Source organism: Trachypithecus francoisi, unplaced genomic scaffold (assembly GCF_009764315.1).
Source record: "Trachypithecus francoisi isolate TF-2019V2 unplaced genomic scaffold, Tfra_2.0 Lachesis_group19, whole genome shotgun sequence".
NCBI lineage: Eukaryota > Metazoa > Chordata > Mammalia > Primates > Cercopithecidae > Trachypithecus > Trachypithecus francoisi.
The window spans coordinates 46,698,614-46,724,464 of record NW_022681464.1 but is presented as its reverse complement, the minus strand read 5'-3'; the positions used below and the strand labels follow the sequence as shown (position 1 = coordinate 46,724,464).

General features: G+C 41.8%; 1 protein-coding gene across 6 annotated transcripts in view; it reads left to right on the top strand.

Annotated features, from left to right (window-relative positions):
* The window catches only part of SPIRE1 (spire type actin nucleation factor 1), a 197,212-nt gene that overhangs the window by 110,253 nt on the left and 61,108 nt on the right, over positions 1-25,851 (top strand). For all 6 annotated transcript variants that reach the window (XM_033178380.1, XM_033178379.1, XM_033178378.1 and 3 more), the window contains one exon: positions 19,128-19,205. In XM_033178380.1, the coding sequence (XP_033034271.1) occupies positions 19,128-19,205 (78 nt within the window). The remainder of the gene's footprint in view (positions 1-19,127; positions 19,206-25,851) is intronic.

Genomic DNA, 25,851 nt, shown 5'->3' with positions numbered 1-25,851 from the left:
GATAAATATAGTCTTATTTATCTGAATACAGATAAATAAGTCCTTTCCTGGTAAAATTTTCTATGAAATTATTGTATACTGTTTTATTTTATATCTTAAATTTGAGATAGATCTTACAGAAAAGCAGTTCAGTGTTGTAGATAAATTAATCAAAATTGAGGATGCTGTAGGCCTTTTAAAAACACAAATTTAACTTTTTAAAATTGGTAAGCTAGCTGTAACATTCACACTGACATTACTACTATATTGATGTCAGTATAGGCTAAAAATAAAATAATTTTCACAATCTACTGGTAGAAAATCCTTGTACAGAATAAATTCCTGATACAATAACATTAGTCATTAATGAATGAACAGTGAAAATAATTGCGCATTGTATAGTATGTGTTCATGATATCGCAGCAAGAACTTTCTAAGGCATGTAAAATAGATTTTTAATGTCCTAATTTCTTTTCTCTAGATTATGTACTCAAAGTGATAAAAATTTTCTCTCCTTCCACTTTCTTGTATCATTCATACACATAAACATTACCCAGACTAAGGTGGAATATTTCAAACATTTTGATCTTTGAGAGATAAGATGTCTAATATAGTTAACTCATCTTGGATTTCTTCAGCAGTAGGCTCTACAGGTGTGGGTTGTCATTTCTGATTATCTGATTATAACGATCTTTGCACTCGTCTTAAGTGTGGCTGTACCTGTGGTGCTTAATTAGTTTCTTCACATATTAAATGCTTCTTTTTTTTTTTTTTTTTTTTTTTTGAGACGGAGTTTCGCTCTGTCACCCAAACTGTAGTGCAGTGGCCAGATCTCGGCTCACTGCAAGCTCCACCTTTCGGGTTCACGCCATTCTCCTGCCTCAGCCTCCCGAGTAGCTGGGACTACAGGCGCCGCCACCTCGCCCGGCTAGTTTTTTGTAGTTTTTAGTAGAGACGGGGTTTCACCGTGTTAGCCGGGAGGGTCTCGATCTCCTGACCTCGTGATCCGCCCGTCTTGGCCTCCCAACGTGCTGGGATTACAGGCTTGAGCCACCGCTCCCGGCCTAAATGCTTCTTGTAAGTGTTGTCTTCATTGACCCTTTCAAGTATGATTTTTCACTCACACCCTTCATACCTCAGCTGAAAGGACCTCTCCTGAGGCCACCCCAGACACCTTTATATATTCAGCACACACTGCCTTTTTTTTTTTTTTTTTTGAGACAGAGTCTCTCTCTGTCACCCAGGCTGGAGTGCAGTGCTGCAATCTCAGCTCACTGCAAGCTCCGCCTCCCGGGTTCACGCCATTCTCCTGCCTCAGCCTCCCGAGTAGCTGGGACTACAGGCACCCGCCACCACACCCAGCTAATTTTTTGTATTTTTAGTGAGACGGGGTTTCACCGTGTTAGCCAGGAATAGTCTCGATCTCCTGACCTCGTGATCCACGTGCGTCAGCCTCCCAAAGTGCTGGGATTACAGGTGTAAGCCACCTGCCCAGCCTGCCTTTTTTGTTTTAATCGCATTGCCCTGTTATCTCTTTTTTAGCAGCCATCATGGTCTGTAGTTGTTTTGTTGGTCTCTTTTCTTATTCATTGATGTCTGCCACTAGAATATAATCTCACTGAGGGCAGAGACCCTTTCTCTCTAATTCACTGTTATATCCCAGTGTAATGAGGACTCCGTAGATATTTGATCATTGTTAAGTGAATGAAAGAATCTGTGGTTTAGCTATTGTAGGTCTAGTTTCTCACCATCTGTCTTGCATCTTGGTCCCCTCATGCTCTTCAATTATCTCCAGAATGCAGAGCCTCCCTCATGTTCTCACTGTGTCTGCCTTACCCTGCCTCACGCAGTGGTTTGACATCTCTTGCCTGGGCCATGACAAACCCTCTAATGTTATTTCCCTTTTCATGACTTCTTGATACTTGTACGTGGAAAGTATAAACCCCTTAGCTGTTCACAGTCTGGCCCAGTTCTGACCTCTGCAAGCTCTTCATTGACCATTCATCACCGCCCCATGCATGCTGATTCTACCTGCACTTCCCTCATTCCTGAATGTCCAGGGCCTCTGCACCTACCTGAAATGTCCCTTTCCCCTCTTCGCTACCTAGAAAATGCCTACTTCTCCTTAAGACCTAACTCAAATGTCTACTATTCTGAATTGCTTTTTTTGATCAAAGTCATTCTTTTTTCTCTGTGTTCATTCAGTGAGCACTCCACTCTGGCATCTTTCTGTCACTTACAACAGTGACACTGTTTTGTAATTACTGTATACTTACATCTCTCACTAGACAGTGAACTTCTTAAGGGCAAGGACCATGTTTATACTGTCAGCCCTGTCATAGGTTTAGGGACCCAAGACAGTGTATCTTGTAGTCTTTCCAGGTGTGTTTCCTTTGCTGCCTCCTAAGCTTAGGGTAACACTGGGGCATCCATCAGCGAGATTAAGTTTTTTTTAACTTAATAAATATTAGCGTTGGAGTCTCCTAAGCCCTTAACTTTTTTTTTTTTTTTTTGAGACGGAGTCTCACTCTGTCACCCACGCTGGAGTGCAGTGGGGCAATCTCAGCTCACTGCAAGCTCCGCCTCCCAGGTTCATGGTGTTCTCCTGCCTCAGCCTCTCGAGTAGCTGGGACTGCTGCAGGCACGTGCCACCATGCCTGGCTAGTTTTTTGCATTTTTAGTAGCGACGGGGTTTTACCGTGTTAGCAGGATGGTCTCAATCTCCTGACCTCGTGATCCGCCCGCCTCGGCCTCCCAAAGTGCTGGGATTACAGACGTGAGCCACGGCGCCCGGCCAACGTATTTTTATTCAAGAAGAAACAGAGGAGAATAGAATCAACCTTAAGTGGCCGATTACGGAGTTATCAGGAGCCAGGAGCAGCCAGGAGTGGTGCACAGCTGATGCACACTTGGGCCTCCTGGACACACAGCTGCCTCTTCATGTTCATTCTGCTCTCCAGAAGTGGGAACCTGAGGGCTGGGGGTTGAAATTGAATGCTGCTTTATTTTCATTAATTTTTAAAAGATTTCTAATATAATTTATGTACTTGGGGGAAGAAGGATCCAAAGCCTTCTGCAGCAGCTCTAAGCCCAGACAACCTACATCAGGTTTACCAAAAGGCCTATCCTTGTATATAACCGCCGCGTATCTCATCCTTTGTTTATGTTAGTACTTTAATCCTTGTGATGTTCTTGTGAATTTGGTAGTATTACCCTTCACCGTCCGACTCATTGTGTAGAGAGAAAAACTGAAGCACGGTTCAACAAACTTTAATAAAGTAGCTGGCCATGATGATAAAAGGACTTAAAATTAGGCCTAATTTTTTTTTTTTTTTTTTTTTGAGACGGAGTCTCGCTCTGTCGCCCAGGCTGGAGTGCAGTGGCCGCATCTCAGCTCACTGCAAGCTCCGCCTCCCGGGTTGACGCCATTCTCTCGCCTCAGCCTCCCGAGTAGCTGGGACTACAGGCGCCCGCCATCTCGCCCGGCTAATTTTTTGTATTTTTTTAGTAGAGACGGGGTTTCACCGTGTTAGACAGGATGGTCTCGATCTCCTGACCTCGTGATCCGCCCGTCTCGGCCTCCCAAAGTGCTGGGATTACAGGCTTGAGCCACCGCGCCCGGCCTAGACCTAATTTTTAACTTTGTACAAATAATAGACAGTAAAAGTTGATCTTGAGATAGGAGGTCAGGATGTGAAGGAGGTGTCTACAAACCTTAATATAGGAGAAACAGTGGAGGAACTTGGGATTTTGATGAAGACTTGACAGAACATAATAACCATATGGAGACATCACAAAGCCTACTGAATGGAGAGATGCTGGCTGTCAGAGGAACTAGGACCAGCTGGCAGAATCATTTTATTCATGCAGGTTATTTAAAATGTGTTCCATGGCCAGGCGCGGTAGCTCACGCCTATAATCACAGCACTTTGGGAGACCGAGGCGGTGGATCATGATGTCAAGAGAACGAGACCATCCTGGCCAACATGGTGAACCCCGTCTCTACCAAAAATACAAAAATTAGCCGGGCGTGGTGGCGGGTGCCTGTTATCCCAGCTACTCGGGAAGCTGAGGCAGGAGAATTGCTTGAACTCAGGAGGCAGAGGTTGCAGTGAGCCAAGATCATGCCACTGCACTCCAGCCTGGTGACAGAGTGAGCGAGACTCCTCTCAAAAAAAAAAAATTAATTAAATTAAATTTAAAAAAATAAAATGTCTGCCATATGATGGGTGCTACTATGATTAATACTGCTAACGTTTATTCCATACTTACTCTGCGCTAAATGCTGTTCTAAGGCTTTATGTGCATTAATATTCATCGAGTCCTCAGAGAAGTCATGTTTTAAGTGCTAGTCTTACTGCCTTTCTCACTGTGGGTACGATGGTGAATGAGACAAACATGATCTCTGCCTTCGCAGAACTCGAGAGTAGGGAGGACAGTGTAGGAGCAGGTCATCCAGCGCCATGTTAGGAGGGCCGTGGCCAGTGGGCACAGGGTGCTATGGAAGCAACCAAGGGGACCATGCCCAGCTTCCCAGAAGTAACTTCAAAGCTGAGGCCCAAACGCTGAGGCAAAATGGTGGATGGAGAATGCGTTCCAGGCATAGTAAAGAGCACACATGAAGTCCAGGAGACAAGAGCAAGCAAGGTAGAAGGGCAGCGGGAGAAATGGCTTCTCCAACTCTGGGACCACTGCCTCAGAAAGTACTGTGCAGGGATACTATACAAGCATCTGATGGGAAGATGCACCAGAAGAGTCTTTGGTTTATGACTACCTGTGCTCTGAATGGCTTTCTGCAGGCATCAGATACATCTGCTTGTGTATGTGTGTGTCTTCAGTATTCTGACCCTAAATTCTATGCTGCTTTCATCACTTGTTTAGCATATATTACTGAACACCTCTGTGTTCCAGGGAGTGAGTTTCAGAGCATATGACAATCTCTCAGTCTCATTGCTCAGGGAGCTCTGTGACACCCCTAATGAGCAAGGCATCGTGGCAAAGAAAATGAACTGCATCCTGGGGAAGATCTTCTTTATGATGCTAGGAATGAGTAGATGGAATTATAACATACTAAAAGCTAGTCTTTAGTCCTTCAGGTTTCAAGAAATAGAACTCCTTTGTTTTAAAGATAGTTTTGCTTTAAAACAGAAATCTTGATAAATCTGTGGCTACTGGGGGGCTTTAATCCAGATGAAGCTGGTGTGAGTGAGGAAGCAGGTCCTGTGCGGATAGTCACGAAGTTCTGTACACAGGGGATCTGATTTTAATTACTAATGAGGTTCATTTATTGTTTCCTCCCCACTCCAATCTCCCATAAATGCTTGATGTGAAACTTTTTTTTTCTAAAAGCAGCAAGAGAAAAGAACTTCAGGGGTATAATTTTCTTAAACAGATGAAATGACAACAGTGTTGAATTAAATACCGATTTTTAAAAAAAATGTATAACATTAGTGGGTTTGTTTTTTCTATATTGATGTATTATCTTATATACTTTAACTCCCATGCTCCCATTTCTGCTTAACTAGCATCACGATAAACAATTTTTAACCTTATTTTAAATTTTTAATAATAGCCTTTGTTATTACTTTTTTTTTTTTTTTTTTTTGAGACGGAGTCTCGCTTTGTTGCCCAGGGTGGAGTGCAGTGGCGCGATCTCAGCTCACTGCAAGCTCCACCTCCTGGGTTCACGCCATTCTCCTGCCTCACTATAGGCGCCCGCCACCATGCCCCACTAATGTTTTTGTATTTTTAGTAGAGACTGGGTTTCACCATGTTAGCCAGGATGGTTTTGATCTCCTGACCTCATGATCCACCCGCCTCGGCCTCCCAAAGTGCTGGGATTACAGGCGCAAACCACCGTGCCCGACCACTTTTTTTTTCTTCCTGGAGCGACACGATCACACTCTGCTGCCCAGGCTGGAGTGCAGTGGTGTGATCATAGCTCTTTAGCTCCTGGACTCAAGTGATCCTCTTGCATCAGCCTCCCAAGTAGCTAGGACTACAGGTGTTCACCACCATGGTTGGGTGATTTTTTTATTTTAATTTTTGTGGAGATGGGGTCTTCGTATGCTGCCCAGGTTGGTCTGAAACTCCTGGCCTCAAGTGATCCTCCCACCTTACCTTCCCAAAGCACTCAGATTACATGCATGAGCCACTGTGCCTTGCCTGTTATTACTTGAAAATCTTATTCTGCACAATTGACCAGACATGGTGTCTCATGCCTTATAATCCCAGCATTTTGGGAGGCTGAGACACAAGAATCACCTGAGGCCGGGAGCTGACGAGCAGCCTGGGCATAGTGAGACCCCTGTGGTTGGGACTAATCGGGAGGCTGAGATAAGAGGATCACTTGAACCTAGGAGGTGGAAGCTACAGTGGGGCAAAGTAGTGCCACTGCACTGCAGCCTGGGTGACAGAGTGAGACCCTGGCTCTTAAAATAAATCTGCACAATTTGGGTTGAATTTTAAGAAAGCACATTTTTAAGGATGTATATTGTTAAGATATTAATTTAGCTATTTTGGTTTTAAATTAAAAACTTAGAAAAGTACAAATTAGGTTTAATGATTTTATTGTGAAAAACTTAATGTTAAATTATTCATCTTTGCCTTCCAATCTGTTATACTGAAAAAGTAAAATGACTTCTTTGATCTTTCATTTTCCAGAATATTTCTAAAGTTTTCCTAGAGAGAAGAAAACATTTCCCCCCCTCTATCAGTATAAATAGCTATGCTGTTTAAAAGTAGTATTTTGCCAATGTTGTGATTTTCTAAATGTTTAAATGATTCTCACTTACATGGGATTTTGGTTTAAACCTCATCGGCCAAATTCTTCTGAATGGTTAAATCTTATCCCAAATTTAATGAAATCCTAGGATGGGAAGATGAGTTATAGATGCCCAGATTAGAGTCAGGTTATCTTTAGCTGCTAATATTTGACTAGACATTACAATTATAGGGTAAAACAATGAACTGGAAATAGGCATGGCTCATGAATTTTTCAAAGTATTTTATGAGTATGTTTTACACAATATAATCCAATACATACAGAGAAACTTTGTTAAGTGATTTATAGGGATACCTCAGAGATACTGCGGGTTGGGTTCCAGACCACTGCAATAAAACACATATTGCAGTAAGGCAAGTCACACAAATTTTTTTGTTTCCCAATGCATACAAAATTAATTATCTTTACATATATTATAATCTATTAAGTGTACAATAGCATTACATCTGAAAAAAATACACGGTTTAATTAAAAAATACTTTATTTCAGCCAGGCGCGGTGGCTCACACCTGTAATCCCAGCACTTTGGGAGGCTGAGGTGGGCGGATCACGAGGTCAGGAGATAGAGACCATCCTGGCTAACACAGTGAAACTCCGTCTCCACTAAAAATACAAAAAATTAGCCAGGCATAGTGGTGGGCGCCTGTAGTCCCAGCTACTCAGGTGGCTGAGGCAGGAGAATGGCATGAACCCGGGAGGCGGAGCTTGCAGTGAGCCGAGATTGCACCACTGCACTCCAGCCTGGGCAACAGAGCGAGAGTCCATCTCAAACAAACAAACAAACAAAAACAAAAAACTTTAGGAGTTTGAGACTAGAGTGGGCAACGTAGTAAGATCCTCTCTCTGCAAAAACTATTTTTGAAAAAATTTTTTAAAAAATTAGCCTGGCATGGTGGCTCATGCCTGTAGACCCAGCTACTCAGGAGACTGAGGTAGGAGGATTGCTTGAGCCTGAGAGATCAAGGCTGCCATGAGCTGTGATTACTCCATTTTGCACTCCAGCCTGGGCAACTAAGGGAGACTATGTCTCAAAAAAGAAAAAAAAAGAATAAAATACTTTATTGCTACAAAATGCTAGTGATCCTCTGAGCCATCAGTGAGTTGTAATCTTTTTGCTGGTGAAGTATCTTGATCCAATGTTAATGGCTGCTAACTGATTAAGGGGTGGCTACTAAAAGTTAGGGTGACTTTGGCCTTTTCTGAAAAAATCAGACAAGGAAGTTTGCTGCATCACCCGTGCTTTCTTTTCACAAAAGATTTCTTTGTAGCATACAGTGCTGTTTGATAGCACATTACCCACAGTAGAACTTCTTTCAAAATTGGAGTCAATCTTCTCAAACCCTCCTGCTGCTTTATCAACTAGGTTTATATAGTTTTTGAAATCTTTTGTTGTCACATCAACAATGTGCACAGCATCATCACCAAGAGTCGATTCTATGTCAGTAAACCACTTTCCTTGCTCATGCATAAGAAACAACTCCTCATTAGTTCAGGTTTTCTCATGAGATTGCAGTAATTCACGCACATCTTCAGGCTCCACTTCTTATTCTCTTGCTGTTTCCACCACATCAGCAGTTACTTCCTCCACTGAAGTCTTGATCCCCTCAAAGCCATCCGTGAGGGTTGGAATCAACTTCTTTCAAACTCCTGTTGATGTTGCATTTTGATCCCCTTTCATGAATCACCAGTGTTCTTTTTTTTTGAGACAGAGTCTTGCTCTGTCACCCAGGCTGGAGTGCAGTGGCCGGATCTCAGCTCACTGCAAGCTCCGCCTCCCGGGTTCCCGCCATTCTCCTGCCTCAGCCTCCCGAGTAGCTGGGACTACAGGCGCCGCCACCTCTCCCGGCTAGTTTTTTGTAGTTTTTAGTAGAGACGGGGTTTCACCATGGTAGCCAGGATGATCTCGATCTCCTGACCTCGTGATCTGCCCGTCTCGGCCTCCCAAAGTGCTGGGATTACAGGCTTGAGCCACCGCGCCGGGCCTCACCAGTGTTCTTAATGGCGTCTAGAATGGTAAATCCTTTCCAGAAAGTTTTCAATGTGCTTTGCCCAAACCCATCAGAGGAATCACTGTCTATGACCACTATAGCCTTACAAAATGTAGTTCTTGAATAAGACTTGCAAGTAAAAATTATTCCTTGATCCATGGGCTGTACAATAGATGTTGTGTTAGCAGGCATGAAAAACAACATTAATCTTGTATATTTCCATCAGAGCTTTTGGGTGACCAAATGCATTGTCAGTGAGCGGTAATATTTTGAAAGAAATCTTTTTTGCCGTAAACAGATGTGCTGTCATCCAGTCTTTGTTGTTCCGTTTGTAGAGCACAGGCAGAGTAGAGTTAACATCATTATTTAGGGCCCTAAGATTTTCAGAATGGTAAATTAGCATTGATTTCAACTTCATCACCCACGTTGGCCCCTAACAAGAGAGTCACCCTGTTCTTTGAAGCTTTGAAGCCAAGCATTGATTTCTCTCTAGCTATGAAAGTCCCAGATGGCATCTTCTTCCAATATTAAATTGTTTTATCTGCATTGAAAATATGTTGTTTAAGGTAGCTGCCTGCATCAGTTAACTACATCTTCTGGATAACTTACTGCAGCTTCTGCATTCAGCCCTTGCTGCTTCACCTTGTACTTTTATCGCGTGGTGACAGCTCTTTCTCTTAAACCTAATGAACCCATCTCTGCTAGCTTCAAACTGTGCTCCTGCAGCTTCTTCACCTTTTTCAGCCTGTATAGAATTGAAGAGTTTGGGCCCTGCTTAGGATTAGGTTTTGGTTTAAGGGAATGTTGTGGCTGGTTTGATCTTCTCCCAGACCACTAAAACTTTCTATCTGGAATTAAAGCTGTTTTGCCTTCTTATCGTTCGTGTTCACTGGAGTAGCACTTTTAATTTCCTTTAAGAGCTTGTCCTTGCATTCACAACTTGGCTGTTTGGTGCAAGGAGCCTAGCTTTCAGCCCATCTTTGCTTTTGACATCCTTCCTCACCAAACTTAATCATTTCTAGCTTTTGATTTAAAGTGAGAGACTTGTGACTCTTCCTTTCACTTGAACACATAAAGGCCATTGTGGGGTTATTAGTTGGTCTAATTAAATTATCTTTGTGTCTCACGGAATAGGGAGGCCCCAGGAGAGGGAGAGAAATGGGGGAATGGCTAGTGAGTGCAACAGTCAGAACACACATTTATCAATTAGGTTTGTTGTCTTATATGGACACTATCATGAGCACCCCAAAGCAATGACAGTAGTAACATCAAAGATCACTCCTCACAGGTCTCCATAACAGATTTAATTTAAAAAACATGAAATATTATGAGAATTACCAAAATGTGACAGAAAGACATGTAGTGAGCCCATGCTGTAGGAAAAATGGCACCAACAGATTTGTCGAACTCAGGGTTGCTGCAAACCTTCAATTTGTAAAAGCACAGTATTTTGCCAGGCGTGGGGGGGCTCACATCTGTAATCCCAGCACTTGGGAGGCTAAGGCGGGCAGATCACTTGAGGTCAGGAGTTCGACACCAGCCTAGCTGACATGGTGAAACCCCATCTCTACTAATACTACAAAAATTAGCCAGGTGTGGTGGTGCGCACCTATAATCCCAGCTACTCTGGAGGCTGAAGCACAAGAATTCCTTGAACCTGGGAGGCAGAGGTTGCATTGAGCTGAGATCACGTGCCGCTGCACCCCACCCGGGCAACAGAGTAAAACTATGTCAAAAAAAAAAAAAACCCCGCAGTATCTGCTATGTACAACAAAGCGAAAGGCAGCTAAAATGAGGTATGCCTGTACGTATATTATTTCAGTTAGCCCTATGCAAGAAACCATAACGATGAAATTACTGAGTTCAGTTTATCTTAAATAAAACTAAAAAATATTTTACCTAAAATGGAAAATTACATACATGTATATAAAGTATCTTCTGTTGCTGGGGGAGAAACAGTGTTTTTTAAATTGACCAGGCTGTTATGAATTGGTTTTTGTCTGTTTTTAAAATCTTACAGCCACACTTTATAGTCTGTAAATTGGTTGAAAAATCAAATGTAAGTATTTCCCACCCCCTAATCTTTTGTCAAGCCAGTAGCCAAATCCACCGGTGTCATAGGGCCAATTGCACGTTAACTAACTCACACTGAGACACCTGTTTGTGACATAGTTTCAGCTTATTTTCTGCCTGAATAGGCTTGCAAAGACAAAGCCCCAAGACGTCTGTCTCATTCACAGATTGAAGGGTATTTTAATCAGCTTTCTCATATTCCTTGCCTATTCCTCGGCTCATGCCAACACCTCCAGTAATAAAATTTTGGCATTTAAGTTGGCTGGAAGTTTCTTTCTAGACCTAAAATAGGTTTCTATCCCTCCAAGTGCTGAACATACCACTTTTTGACAGAAAATCCACCACCAGATGTCTTTTTGTAAGTGTGCCATGTGTTCCTTTTAATGAGATCATTCAGCATTTGTAATGTTCAGGGTCCTTGCTGCTGTCTGTCTTTTTTCTGTTTGATTTGTTAGTTTTGTTGTGAGTGTTGGTAATATGCCGTGCACTGGTCTCATCAGTGAGGAGTAAATCTCTCTCTTCCCTCCCTGTCATTGCTCTTAGCGCTGCTCTTCCTGTTAGGTTTCACAAGAATATTTTACTGAAAGCTCGTGGAAGAACTCTGCCACCTTTCAGATCCTGCAGCTTTTAAAACTTCATTTATTTTTAACAAAAAATTTCACATGGTTCAAAACCCAGGAGGTATAAAAATATTACATTAAATTGTACCCTTCTATTTTTGTCTCCTACCCACACTCTCCCTATATACGCAACAAATATTATTAAGTTCTTTTTTATCTTTGCAGAGAGATTTTATGTATAACAAGTGCGTATCAGTATTTTCTTCCTCTTTTCACTTTTAAACTTTCCTTTTTTATTTAATTATATGTCTTAGAGATAATTTCATATCAGTAAATAGTTTTCACATCTGTAGGCCTTTATAATCTGTTTTGTGGGTATGCTGTAATAAGTTTAACCAGTCCTATGTTGACAGCTATTAAGTAATTTCTATTCTTTTGCTATTACAAACAGTGGTGTCATGGATAATTTTTAACGTATTTTTCGTGAGTGTGAGCATAACTGTAGGGTAAATTCCTATAAGTAGACTTGCTGAGTCAAAGGAAATGTGCATTTATAATTTTTATAAAGTATTACAATATTGGCCTTCATAGAGGTTTACTAGTTGATACTGTCCTTAGCAGTGTGTGAGGATGTCTGTTATCCTACGTCTTCACAATGTGTTTTCACAGTTTTAATTTGCGTTTTTCCTATTATAAATGAGATCAGATATCTTTTCATATACTGAAGAATCATTTGTCAATTGCTTGTTCGTTTCCTTTGTCCATTTTTCTGATGAGTCGTTGGTCTTACTAATTTGTCTTTACTAGGAAAATAACTCTGTGATATAATTTGTAAATATTGTCGGTGATATTTTAATGGTGATTTTTATCATCACTGCATTTCTATAGGTGTGAAGAGCTGATGAGTGTAAAAACAGAAAAGGCGGATGTGTATCAGGAGATAATGTCAGTCCAGCTATGTAGAGCAGAGACGTTCGTTAAACAGAGAGAGCGTGCGTGCACGTGTGTGAGCATACATGTATAGGTACAAAAAATACTGGAAGAATAGAGGAATTCTAGGAATTCTTTCCTAGAACCTAGAAATGAATTGCTTTCATTTTTATGACTTTATCTATAGTTTTTCTAATTTCTGTAGTGAACCATATAAATTCGAATTAAGTAGTACAGAATATCAGTTTATAGTTTATCTTAACATTTTACATTTTTTTATTCAATAAAATGCTCTTGACTTTTTTCATAATTGCTGTAGTTGTTATTTGGCCACCATCCACCAACCCCTCAGGGAGGAGAAGCGTGTTATATCTTTAAGAATGCGCCATTTAGCCGGGCGAGGTGGCGGCGCCTGTAGTCCCAGCTACTCGGGAGGCTGAGGCAGGAGAATGGCTAAACCTGGGAGGCGGAGCTTGCAGTGAGCGAGATCCGGCCACTGCACTCCAGCCTGGGTGACAGAGCAAGACTCTGTCTCAAAAAAAAAAAAAAAAAAAGAATGCGCCATAAAGCTTGACACAAACATAAATCATATTCTTTAGTACTTATCCATTAACTCTGCGTGGGAGACTTCCATTTATCAGAAGAACTGCTACAACTTTTTACTGGGTTTTTGTACCCTAATTTCTGAAATATTAATTTGGGACTAGTCAATATGATAAAATATTTTTTCCCTCTTTTCAGATAAAATATATTTGAATTAAAAAGTCATAGCTCATAATCTGCATGACTGATATTCGTTTTTTAATTTATTATAGACAATATTGTGAAATAATGTCAGTCGTGAAATGTATTTAATATTCTTTATGTAAGTATTTCTTTGGTTTTTTTGTTTTGTTTTTGTTTTTGTTTTGAGACAGGGTCTGGCTCTGTCACCTATGCTGAGGTAATCTCATGCAGTGGTGCAATCTCAATTTACTGCAACCTCTGCCTCCCGGCCTCAAGCAATCCTCCCACCTCAGCCTCCAAGTAGTTGGGACTACAGGCATGAGCCACTGTGCCTAGCAGGAATTTGTTGCTTTGCTTTGCTTGCTTTGCTTTGCTTTTTTCTCCCCTCCCCTCCCCTCCCCTCCCCTCCCTTCTCTTTTCTTTTCTTTTTTTTTTTTTGGAGACTGGGTCTTGCTCTTTTGCCCAGACTGGAATGCGGTGATGCAGTCACAGCTCACTGCACTCCCAGCACCCAGGTTCTGGGAGTCCTTCTGCCTCAGCCTCCCAAAGTGCTGGGATTAAAGTTGTGAGCCATCATACCTGGTCTGCATTAACATATTTTAACTGAGTTATTACAAATGTTTGTTGCCCACTGTGGTTGCTCATGCCTATAATCCCAGCACTTTGGGAGTCTAAGACGGGCGGACCACTGAGCCCAGGAGTTCAAGACCAGCCTGGTCAACATGCAAAACCCTGTCTCTACTAAAAGTACAAAAATTAGCCGAGTGTGTTGGTACATGCCTGTAGTCCCTGCTACTCAGGAGACTGAGGTGAAAGGATGACTAGAGCCCAGGAAGTTGAGATTGCAGTGAGCCATGATCACACCATTGCAGCAGCTTGGTCAACAAAGTGAGACTCGGTCTCAATTAATTAAAAATTTGTTCAAGGAATTTTTGAAATATATTCCTTATTATAATACATTTTAAAATTTCTAACTGAAAACATGTACACATGGCATAGGGAATTAAGAAAGTTTAAATGGTGGAAATGGTGATCATTAAAATGCTGTCATAAAAATACTTTATTATTATATTATTTTAATATGTGAACATATATGTGAATAAGAAGGATTTAATTAGTAAAGGGGTACTTATATGTGAGCTGATGTTAAACCTGCATTTGACATACTTCTGATTCACAGAGTGGATTTTGTTTAAGTTGCCAGGAACTGAAAATGTTGGCATAGAGCAGTTCTAATTGCCAGCTTGAGAATGGTCATGTCAGAAATGGGAAGCATAATTGCCATGTGGGTTCTCCCAATTAGAACTTTCTCACCATATCTCAAGCACAGGTTGACATCTGTTATTACATTTCTGCAAGCAAAAAAAAAAAAAAAAAAATCATTCAGAAGCTAAAGTATAATTGGCAGAAGCTTGAATCTAAAACAAGAAAAATCTGTAATTTACTTTCAGAGAGCTCATTTGTTTTTGCTGCTAACTAGAAAAATTGAGCTTTCTAGCCACATATTTGATCAAGCTTGTTTGATTACAGTATTTATAGATTCTAAGCTATCTACATTGATTTATTGCTGAGTCAGGATTTTGATTTGATGAAGAGGCTAAGGAGAGGTATCATTTTGTGAAACACATTCACTTAGAATAAAACATTTTTGTGATGGAGTAAAAGTATTCACAATCAAATCCTCATAGATATTCACTGACTTACAATAACTAATACCTACTGAATGTTCAGTATGGTCTGAGCTGAATGCTGCGTTTCATCTGTATTCTGGTGTATTTCTTCTATAAAATCCAAAAGATAGCTATTATTATTTGCACTTTAATATATGAGAAAATCAAACAGGATCACAGCAATTAAAAAATTTGCCCGAAGTCACGTAGCTGGAAAGTATCTGAGCTACTACAGTTTGTGCTACTGTTCAGAAAAACAAAGAAATGTGAAATTCTTGGACCATTTAAATTACCTTCAATGTTATAAAGAACAAACAGATCGTTTTTCTTAGTGGCAAAGAGTGAGGGATTTGATCACAGCACAAATAAAGGTAGAGATGTAGGCAGGCCTAACAGTGACATCCTCCTGACTACATTTAGTCAGGGATGTGTTGGAGAATAGTAAAAATTAAGGTTGGGTGGAAAAGGGGCCCTGTTTTGGTGGGCACTGAAGCAAAAGAGTTTGGATTGAATATATTTTGCTGCTTCTCACACTATTCTACCAAAGTACCCCTAAGACATAAAAGCATGAACTCATATTTGTAGACTATGAGGACATATTAAATCATAACTTTCAGTTGCAAATGACAGAAACCCACTCAAATAAGCATGGGCAGAGTAGGGGAGAGATATATTGGCTCACGTAATTGGGAAATCTAAGGGTACAGCTAGTTTTAGGCATAGTTGGATCCAGAATCTCAAAAACTGTAATTAGGGCTGGCATGCTCCCTCCCTTCCCTCTCCAGCCCTTTCCAGGACAGTCTCTTACTACTGTCTACAGCCCTATTCTCACACTCTACCAATTTAGCAACTCTAGCAGGAAATCTTTTCTGTTAATTAGGGCAAAAAAGTCTTAGAGGAAGATTTGGGGTCATATACCCACTTAGTAACCAGTCACAGTGGCCAGAAGATAGGCTGTGCTGGCTGGTCTGGGTCATGTTCTTAAGCTTGTAAATAGGAGGTGAGGTACTGGGTCAGCTCTGCTCAAACTGTATGAGATGCGTTTCTCAACAGAAGGATCTTTATCAGAGAAAGGAGCAGGAAGGGTTTCTTGACAAAATGAATGCTGTCCACTGAAGGATATATAATCTAGTACAAGTTAAAATGTCTTTGAAATAGTGGATTTTACCTTTGAAATTAATGTAAGTTTTGTCTGAGATGTCTGTTGTAATATTTTTTTAATGTTCCATGCTGTGGATTAAGTTCCCCTAGGATTTCCTTGGGGGACTCCTAGGGGTAAAATTTGAATTCAGGAGGTTTTACTGGGCATGCTTTTGGGAACACCTATAAGGGGTAAGGAAAGCAGGATTGAGCAGAGGGAAATGTTGAAATGTGATGCAGATGCAGCAGAGGCCTCAGCCGATCCCACAGGAAGCTCAGCAGCTGGGAGTGGTTCTTCAGAGATGTGCCAGACTGAAGCAAGGAGGCCTGATCTGTGTGCTTCCTCACAGACCGGTGGCTGGATGCAGGTTACTCTAGGGAGGATGTAACTTTGACAAAGCAGCTTCCTTTGGCCAAGGGCGGTTCCTGAGGAGGGTTAAGTAGTGAGCCTTTAGCAGACATCTCTAGCCACTAGTGGAAGAGCACGCTGTTCCTGAAACAGAGGGCAGCTTACTGCAGCTTTCATTACATTAATTCCAGGAAAATGTGTCGTGTTTGTCTGTTGTTTTATTAATATTTTTATTTTATTTTTTTGAGACAGGGTTTCTCTCTGTTGCCCAGGTGGGAGTGCAGTGGTGTGATCTTAGCTCACTTGTAGCTGCAACCTCCCAGGCTGAAGTGATTCTCCCACCTCAGCCTCCTGAGTAGCTGAGACTACAAGCAAGCACCATCATACCTGGCTAATTTTTGGGTTTTTTTTGGAGAGATACAGTCTTACTGTGTTGCCCAGGTTGGTCTTCACGTCCTGGCCTCAAGCAGTCCTCCTGCCTCAGCTTCCCCAAATATAGGGATCATAGGCGTGAGTCACTGCACCTGGTCTGGAATTAAAAAAAAAAAAAAAAACTCACACATACAAAAAACAGTATAGGCTTATAAAGATGAGTTTATTCATGATTTCAGCTTTTTTCATATTTTTATGGTTTATAAGCTCCTGGGTAAACAGTAATACAGTATATTTTATTCATCCACCTATTGACTGAATGAGGCACTTAAATGTAATGTGAGCCTGGGTTGAAGATTTATTTTCCTAAAATGCAGAGCGTGTGTTTGTGTGTGGCAGAGAAGATACTTCCCCTCAGCTTCCCTAGGGGATTCCGAATTTCGAGGAGAGCGTAGATTTTTCTCTGAATATTACTCCCTCTTACTGAGCTTCCTCTTATTAAAGTTGGCCTGGTAAGGGCTATTAAATAGGTTTAAGTATTTAAACATGCATGGTTGAAAGTGTCTTAGTCTGCTTAATGAAGAAATATTTAGGAAGCACCTATTCTGTGCAAGGCACTATTTTGGAGATTTGTGAATCCCATCAGTGAACAAAATACAAAAAAAAAAAAAAAATCCTTCTTTCCTAAAGTCTGAATCCAGCAGGAGGTGGTAGACTGTAAACATATGAAATAAATCCATCCTATAGACCACTAAAAGGTAGGAGGAGATACGGGAAAAGAGGTAGGCTAGAGTAATTGCTAGTAGCTGGGGAGGGGGCTTGGAATTTGGTCAAGATAGACCCCGTTGAGAAGGTGACGTTTGCGCAAGTGTGTAACGGATGTGAGGTGATTCAATCTGGATATTTGAGATGTAAAGCATTCTAGGAAGAAGGTGGCAGCCAGTGTAAATACCCTAAGGCTGTAGTGGGAAGCAATAGTAGGAGATGAGGTAAGGTGTGGTGACTCAAGCCTATAATCCGAGCACTTTGGGAGGCTGAGGCAGGGGGATCGCAAGCCAAGGAGTTCGACACCAGCCCAGGCAATATAGTGAAACCCTATCTGAAGAAAATACAAAAATTATCCAGCCATAGGGGTGCATACCTGTAGTCTCAGTTACTTGGGATGCTAAACTGGGAGGATTACCGGAGCCCCAGGAATTTGAGGCTGCAATGAACTGTAATTGCATCAGTGCACTCCAGCCTGAACAACAGAGGAAGACCTTGTCTCTAAAAATAAATAAATAAGTAAATTTTTAAAATTAATATTTCAGACCAGGAATGGTGGCTCATGCCTGTTATCCCAGCTCTTTGGGAGGCCGAGGCGGGCAGATCACCTGAGGTCAGGAGTTCGAGACAAGCCTGACCAGCATGAAGAAACCCTGTCTGCACTAAAAATACAAAATTAGCTAGGCGTGATGGTGCATGTCTGTACTCCCAGCTACTCAGGAGGCTGAGGCAGGAGAATCGGTTGAACCGGGAGGTGGAAGTTGTAGTGAGCCGAGATTGCACCATTGCACACCAGCCTGGGCAACAAGAGCAAAACTCCATCTCAAATAAATAAATTAAATTAATAAATAAATAAATAATTCAAGTTAAGTATTTATTATTTTCATATCAGTCAAGCTAGATTTCATACAGTGCATTTAAACAGTCTTGATCAGTGTGGGGGTTAGGGGAAAATATTTTAAAAACTCAGTTTTAGTGCAAGCAGGCACATAGCTCAGCAAAAAGTAAATATATTAGGGTTGAATTACCGTAAGTAGAATTGGTGTACCATAAACTTAGAATTAATATGTGAATATATTTTAGCAACTAAGATTTTCTTAAAGTTGCAAGTGTTGAATTGATGCAGTTTGAGGCATTTTTATCAATTAAAAATTGCTTATCAAATTACTTGATAAATACTTACTGAACATCAGCAAGTGCCAGTGCTGATGTGGCCTCTGAAGAGGGGATTCTGCCCCGTGAAGTCTAGAGGGAAGGCACTAATATGTGTAAAGTTACGATGTTGATAAGAGCTAGAGAGGTATAATGGTGCTATAAGATTTTAAAATAGGAGGATTTTGATGTACTCAGGGAGGAAGGGAAGTCTTCTCTGAAGAATCGGTGATTCTGTTGAGTCTGATATCTGAAGGAAGAATGAAAGTAGACAATGACAGAGACCAGCCATGGGGTGAGGAGAGGAGAGCATCCGGGATCAGATTGCTTCAGAAGCCCAGGCAAAATATGATGGTGTTTAGCGTGATGAATTTGTAGTAGAGATGAAAAGAAGAGAGCTTACGTTAAAAAAAAAAAAAAAAAAGTTGGGTTGGCAAGACCTGAGCAGTCTCAGTCCATCCTCAGTAAAATGGATCCTCGGGGTTCCATTTTAATTGGCTCTAGAGTTTACAAAGCAATAGATTCTATACTGTTTCCTTCACTGACACTTGAATATATGTCTTATCTGAAGATATGTGTTAGGAATGTTAATTTGAGAAGGTAAGTTAATGAAATTTTTATGCCTGTTTTAACCTGTAGAATCTTAAGAAGATTCAAGAAATGGAAAAGAGTGATGAATCTAGCACAGACTTGGAAGAGCTGAAAAACGCTGACTGGGTAAGAGCTGGAAATGCTTTCTGATGTGTTTACTGTCTAAGAAATAGTATATATATATATATTTTTTTTTTTTTTTTGAGACAGGGTCTCATTCTGTTGCTCAAGCTGCAGTGCGATGGTGCAGTCTCGGCTCACTGCAACCCCCGCCTCCCGGGTACTGCAACCCCCGCCTCCTGGGTTCGAGTGATTCTCCTGCCTCAGCCTCCCAAGTAGCTGGGACTTCAGGCATGTACCACCATGCCTGGCTAATTTTGTATTTTTAGAAGAGATAGGGTTTCACCATGTTGGCCAGGCTGGTCTCATACTCCTGACCTCATGGGATCCTCTGACTTTGGCCTCCCAAAGTGCTGGGATTACAGGCATGAGCCACTGTGCCCAGCCTGTATAATGTTTTTTTTTAAAATGCTACTTATTGGCCAGGCATGGTAGCTCACACCTGTAATCCCAGCACTTGGGGAGGCCAAGGCAGGAAGATTGCTGGAGCTTAGGAATTCAAGACTAACCTGAACAACATAGTGAGACCCTATCACTAAAATGGGAGGATTTTTATTATTATTAAAAATGGTAATAATAAAAAAATTAACCAGGCTGGTGACATGTGCCTGTGGTCCCAGCTACTTGGGAGGCTGAGTTAGAAGGATCACTCGAGCCCAGGAGGTTGAGGCTGAGGTTAACTATGATCACACCACTGCCCTCCAGCCTGGTCAACAGAGTGAGACCCTCTCAAAAAAAATTAAAAAATGCTCTTTATTAAGGACTGTAGTATGAATTGATATATAAATATGAATGCTAAAACCACCCCCAATGTCTCTGAGAGTTTTAGTGTTTTAAAATATCAATATTTCTATTTATGTTAATACCTTAACACAGTGGTCCCCAACCTTTTTGGTACCAGAGACTGGTTTTGTGGAAGGTAATTTCAAGGATTGGGGGTGGAGGGGTGGTTTCAAGATGAAACTGTTCCCCCTCAGATCATCAGGCATTAGATTCTCATAAGGAGCATACAACCTAGATCCCTCACGTGTGCAGTTCACAGTAGGGTTTGTGCTCCTTTGAGAATCTAACGCCACTGCTGATCTTACAGGAGACAGAGCTCAGGCATAATACTTGCTCATCCACCACTCGCTGTGCAGCTCAGTTCCTGACAGGCCACAGACCAGTACCAGTCAGTGGACTGGGGGTTGCAAACCCCTGCCTTAACATATTCTTATGTATAAAGTTTAAGCTATGTTTTCAGGATTAAGTGTGAAACTAACGGCGTTGTACATTTATTTATCCAGTGAACAGTTATCTGGATGAGGACCCTGGGAATGCAGAATAAACAATATGGAGTCTCTCTCCCAGTAAAACTCAGTCAGTCCTAAACAGAAGACAGATTTGTAAAACAGATAATGTGGTTTATTCACGTGACACACTTTGAGTATCTACAGTTTTTCAGGCATAGTACTAAATCCTAGTGACTCCAAAAATCTCTGCTCTCATATAAACTTAGAGTTGGTAGGCATGACAGCCGTGGGGACAGAACAGTGAATGTTGCAGAGTGTGTTAGATTGTGGAAGTCCAAGGCCAGGCATGGTGGCTCACGCCTGTAATCCCAGCACTTTGGGAGGCTGAGGTGGGCGGATCACTTGAGGTCAGGAGTTCGAGACAAGCCTAGCCAACGTGGCCAGCCATGTCTACTAAAAAAGACAAGAATTAGCCGGGCGTGGTGGTGCGCACCTGTAATCCCACCTACTTGGGAGGCTGCAACAGGAGAATAGCTTGAACTTAGAGGGGAGGTTGAGGTGAGCTGAGGTCGTACCACTGCACTCCAGCCTGGGCGACAGAGGGAGACTCCGTCTCAAAAAAAAAAAAAAGATTGTTGAAGTCCAGGTATCAGGAGGAAGGCACATTTTAGGATTCTGACTTTTTAGGTTAAGAATGCCAGATAAATCATGCCATTATCATATGAATGGGTTGCTTTTGACCTAATAGGTTTTAATTGTTTGTCACATTATTGTCTAACTGTTTTATTGAGATACGATAGATATACAGTAAGCTGCACATATGTAAAATGCATAACTTAATAAATTTTGGCATATGTTTTGTACATATATATATATTCACCCGTGAAACCATCACCACAATCAAAATAATGAGCCTATTTATCACACCCAACGTTTCCTCATACCTTTTTATAATCCTACCTCCTGCCTCCCTCCTCCCCAGTTTCCAGGCAACTAGTCGTGTGCTTTCTGTGACTATAGATTAGTTTGCACTTTCTAGAATTTTATATAAATGTAATCATATGGTATGTACTGTTTTGGGGGTTTAGTTTTATTTTTTTAGATGGAGTCTCTCTCTGTCGCCCAGGCTGGAGTGCAGTGGCGTAATTTCGGTTCATTGCAACTTCCACCATTTGGGCTCAAACAATTCTCCTGCCTCAGCCTCCTGAGTAGCTGGGATTACAGGTGCACACCACCATGCCCAGCTAATTTTTGTATTTTTAGTAGAGACGGGGTTTCACCATGTTGGTCAGGCTAGTGTCGTACTCCTGACCTCGTGATCCACCCACCTTGGCCTCCCAAAGTGCTGGGATTACAGGTATGAGCCTCCATGCCCAGCTGGTATGTACTGTTTTTGGTTTGGCTTCTTTCGCTCTTCATAACTGTTTTGAGATTTCATCCGTGTTGTCTGTATCCATAGAGTATTGAGAAGTATTCCATTGTGTGGAGGTATCGCAGTTTATTCATCTGTTGCTGGTCATTTGGGTTGTTTCTTGTTTGCAATATTCTTAATTTATTGATAGATATCTTCAATCTATTTGGAACTTTCAAGACAAAACAAAAAATACTTGCCTACGTTGTCTTAAAAGCTGGTATTATTTGTCATTTTAGAATAAAATTGATTATTGATTTTCCTTTATGTAGAATACTTGGATAGTGTCGTTCTAGGTGTATATCGTCTTGGCCAATAAATTTTAAATTGGTTTTCCAGCCGGGCGCGGTGGCTCAAGCCTGTAATCCCAGCACTTTGGGAGGCCGAGACGGGCGGATCACGAGGTCAGGAGATCGAGACCATCCTGGCTAACACGGTGAAACCCCGTCTCTACTAAAAATACAAAAAACTAGCCGGGCGATGTGGCGGGCTCCTGTAGTCCCAGCTACTTGGGAGGCTGAGGCAGGAGAATGGCGTAAACCCAGAAGGCGGAGCTTGCAGTGAGCCGAGATCGCGCCACTGCACTCCAGCCTGGGCGACAGAGCTAGACTCCGTCTCAAAAAAAAAAAAAAAAAAAAAAAATTGGTTTTCCAGTCGTTGAAACCAGATAATAACTTCCAATGTTCAGAAGTTAGCAAACAGCTAGTATCAACTTAAAGTAAAAATTTAATTTCTTACTGTAAGCCACCTTCATTTGAAAACTAGTGTCATCCCTGACAAGAGAAGCACTAACTCCAGAGGGAGTTCTATTTGCGTAGATCACCAACTTCCTCCGCACAAGACCACTAAGTGAATTACCTAGAAAGATTAGAATGAAAAGAGCAGGCCGGGCGCGTGGCTCAAGCCTGTAATCCCAGCACTTTGGGAGGCCGAGACGGGCGGATCACGAGGTCAGGAGATCGAGACCATCCTGGCTAACACGGTGAAACCCCGTCTCTACTAAAAATACAAAAAACTAGCTGGGCGAGGTGGCGGGCGCCTGTAGTCCCAGCTACTCGGGAGGCTGATGCAGGAGAATGGCGTAAACCCGGGAGGCGGAGCTTGCAGTGAGCTGAGATCCGGCCACTGCACTCCAGTCCGGGAGACAGAGCGAGACTCCGCCTCAAAAAAAAAAAAAAAAAAAAAAAAGAATGAAAAGAGCAAAGAGTTGAGAGGAATTAGAATGTCTTTAGTAGCAGATTCTAGTTTCAGAATCTTCCTAATGGGATAAGGATGAATGATAATCTCCAGGAATGCATATGATGACAGTTATCTGTTATTTTATATAACTGTGACTTTAATTTCTGAAAAGTAGTATGTAAGATTTTTTAACTAAACATTTATACACACAAAACCGACTATATAACAAAGTATGGGCCGGGCATAGTGGCTCATGCCTATAATCTCAGCACTTTGGGAGGCCAAGGCGGGTGAATCACTTGAGGTCAGGAGTTCAACACCAGCCTGGCCAACATGACGAAACCTGTGTCTACTGAAAATACAAAAAATTAGCTTGGTGTAGTGGCAGGCGCCTGTAATCCCAGCTACTCAGGAGACTGAGTCTTTGCAAGAGAATCACTTGAACCCAGGAGGCATAAATTACAGTGAGCCAAGATCACACCATTGCACTCCAACATGGGGCGACAAGAGCAAGACTCCATCTCAAAACAAAAACCAAAAAGAACAAAGTGTGTTTGAATCCTTTTATAAATTATCGCAAAAACTTTTTTTTTTTTTTTTTTTTTTTGAGACGGAGTCTCGCTCTGTCGCCCAGGCTGGAGTGCAGTGGCGCGATCTCGGCTCACTGCAAGCTCCGCCTCCCAGGTTCCCGCCCTTCTCCCGCCTCAGCCTCCGAGTAGCTGGGACTACAGGCGCCGCCACCTCGCCCGCTAGTTTTTTGTATTTTTAGTAGAGACGGGGTTCACCGTGTTAGCCAGGATGGTCTCGATCTCCTGACCTCATGATCCGCCCGCCTCGGCCTCCCAAAGTGCTGGGATTACAGGCGTGAGCCACCGCGCCCAGCCAGCAAAAACTTATCATGTGGGTAACTGTCCCCTGTCCCCTAATCTGAAGCCCAAAGGGAGACTTCTAAAAGAGGAGACAGTATTTGGGCTGCATCTTAAAGGAATGAGTCAGAGAAGTGTGGAAGTTGGGACAAAAGCATTCGCAAGAGAGAAACGCGGATATTTTAGGGATATTATTTTAGAATATCTTTAATGGCAGAATCAAAGAATCTTTTTAAATATGAATATTTTAGGAGGTATCTAATGGTACACCCTAAGTACCTCAAATGCTTTTTGGAACAAGAGGATGGGAAATGGTATGCTTTTTATATTTTTTGGTAGTTTCTCATTGTCCAAACCCAAATTTTTTTTTTTAATTATGAATCATTATTGAGGATGTTTTGAGAAATTTAATCAGTTATTTTACATAGAAGATTCTTATGAAATATATCACTTGATTTTACAGTAAATAGATTTAAGTAACTATTATGTCAATTTTTTTTTTTTTTTTTTTTGAGATGGAATCTCACTCTGTCGTCAGGCTGGAGTGCAGTGGCGCTATCTCGGCTCACTGCAACCTCCGCCTCCCAGGTTCAAGCGATTCTTCTGCCTCAGCCTCCTGAGTAGCTGGCACCCGCCACCACACCTGGCTAATTTTTTGTATTTTTAGTAGAGATGGGGTTTCACCGTGTTAGCCAGGATGGTCTCGATCTCCTGACCTCGTGATCCACCCACCTCAGCCTCCCAAAGTGCTGGGATGAGCCACTGCGCTCAGCCATGTCACTTGTTAATTTTAACAAGTTAGAGGTTTTTAGCTAAATATTGTGATGGACTTCACTCAGGTAGAGACTTTGGCACATTATAGGCAGGAGAACAAAAGACTTAAAGTATAATAAGATAAATATAAATAGATTTTGTATTATTTTATGTTTTTTATTTTATTTTATTTATTTACTTATGTATTTGAGACAGAGTCTCACTCTGTTGCCCAGGCTGGAGTGCAGTGGTGCCATCTGGGCTCACTGCAACCTCTACCTCCTGGGTTCAGGCAGTTCTCCTGCCTCAGCCTCCTGAGTGGCTGCGATTATAGGCACACACCACCACACCCAGCTAATTTTTGTACTTTTAGTAGAGACAGAGTTTCACCATATTGGTCAGGCCGATCTCGAACTCCTGACCTCAGGTGATCCACCTGCCTTGGCCTCCCAAGTGCTGGGATTACAGGCGTGACCCATTGCACCCAGCCTTTTTTAGTATTTTCTATGTACAGAGCACCATCCACTGATTCTGATTTTCTCGACAAGTAATAAAGTACCACTTCTTTTATTGATAAGGAAACTATGGCTCAGAAAGGTGCAGCAACTTGCTCCATGTCAAATAGCTGGCAAGTGGCTGTGTTGTCAGTCAGCTGTGGTCACAGTAATACTGTGTAACTAACCACTACAAAATCACAGCCGCATAAAGCAAAAGCACTTACTAGCTCATGGGTCTCCAGATCCCCTATGGTAGCTCCACTTTACAGGTATCTCATCTATCCTGGGACCACAGACTAACCCAGGCTTGACATCCTCATGGCCACAATAGAAACACAAGGGACAAGCCCATTGTACATGCGCTTTTGAAGCCCTTGGTCTTATCACACCCACCACTGTTCCAGTGGCCAAGCAAATCATATCGCCAAACCCAAAGTCAGGGTGTGGGAAATATAATCTCCTTTAGTGAGCAGAGTCACATAACAACATAGACGCAGGAAAGCATGAAGAACCTGAGCCCTTAGTGAAGCCTACCACAGTGATGGAGCTTAGGTTTAAAGCCATGTGCCTCGGCAGGTAGAGCCTGTGGATTCTCTACTTTCTTTCCACCCATCTTTTAGTACCCAAAATCTAATTTTTAAAATAGTTTTTGGTTGGTTTACCGGTTGTTTTGTAATCCAGGCTCTTCATTTATTCTGTATGACTAACTGTTTA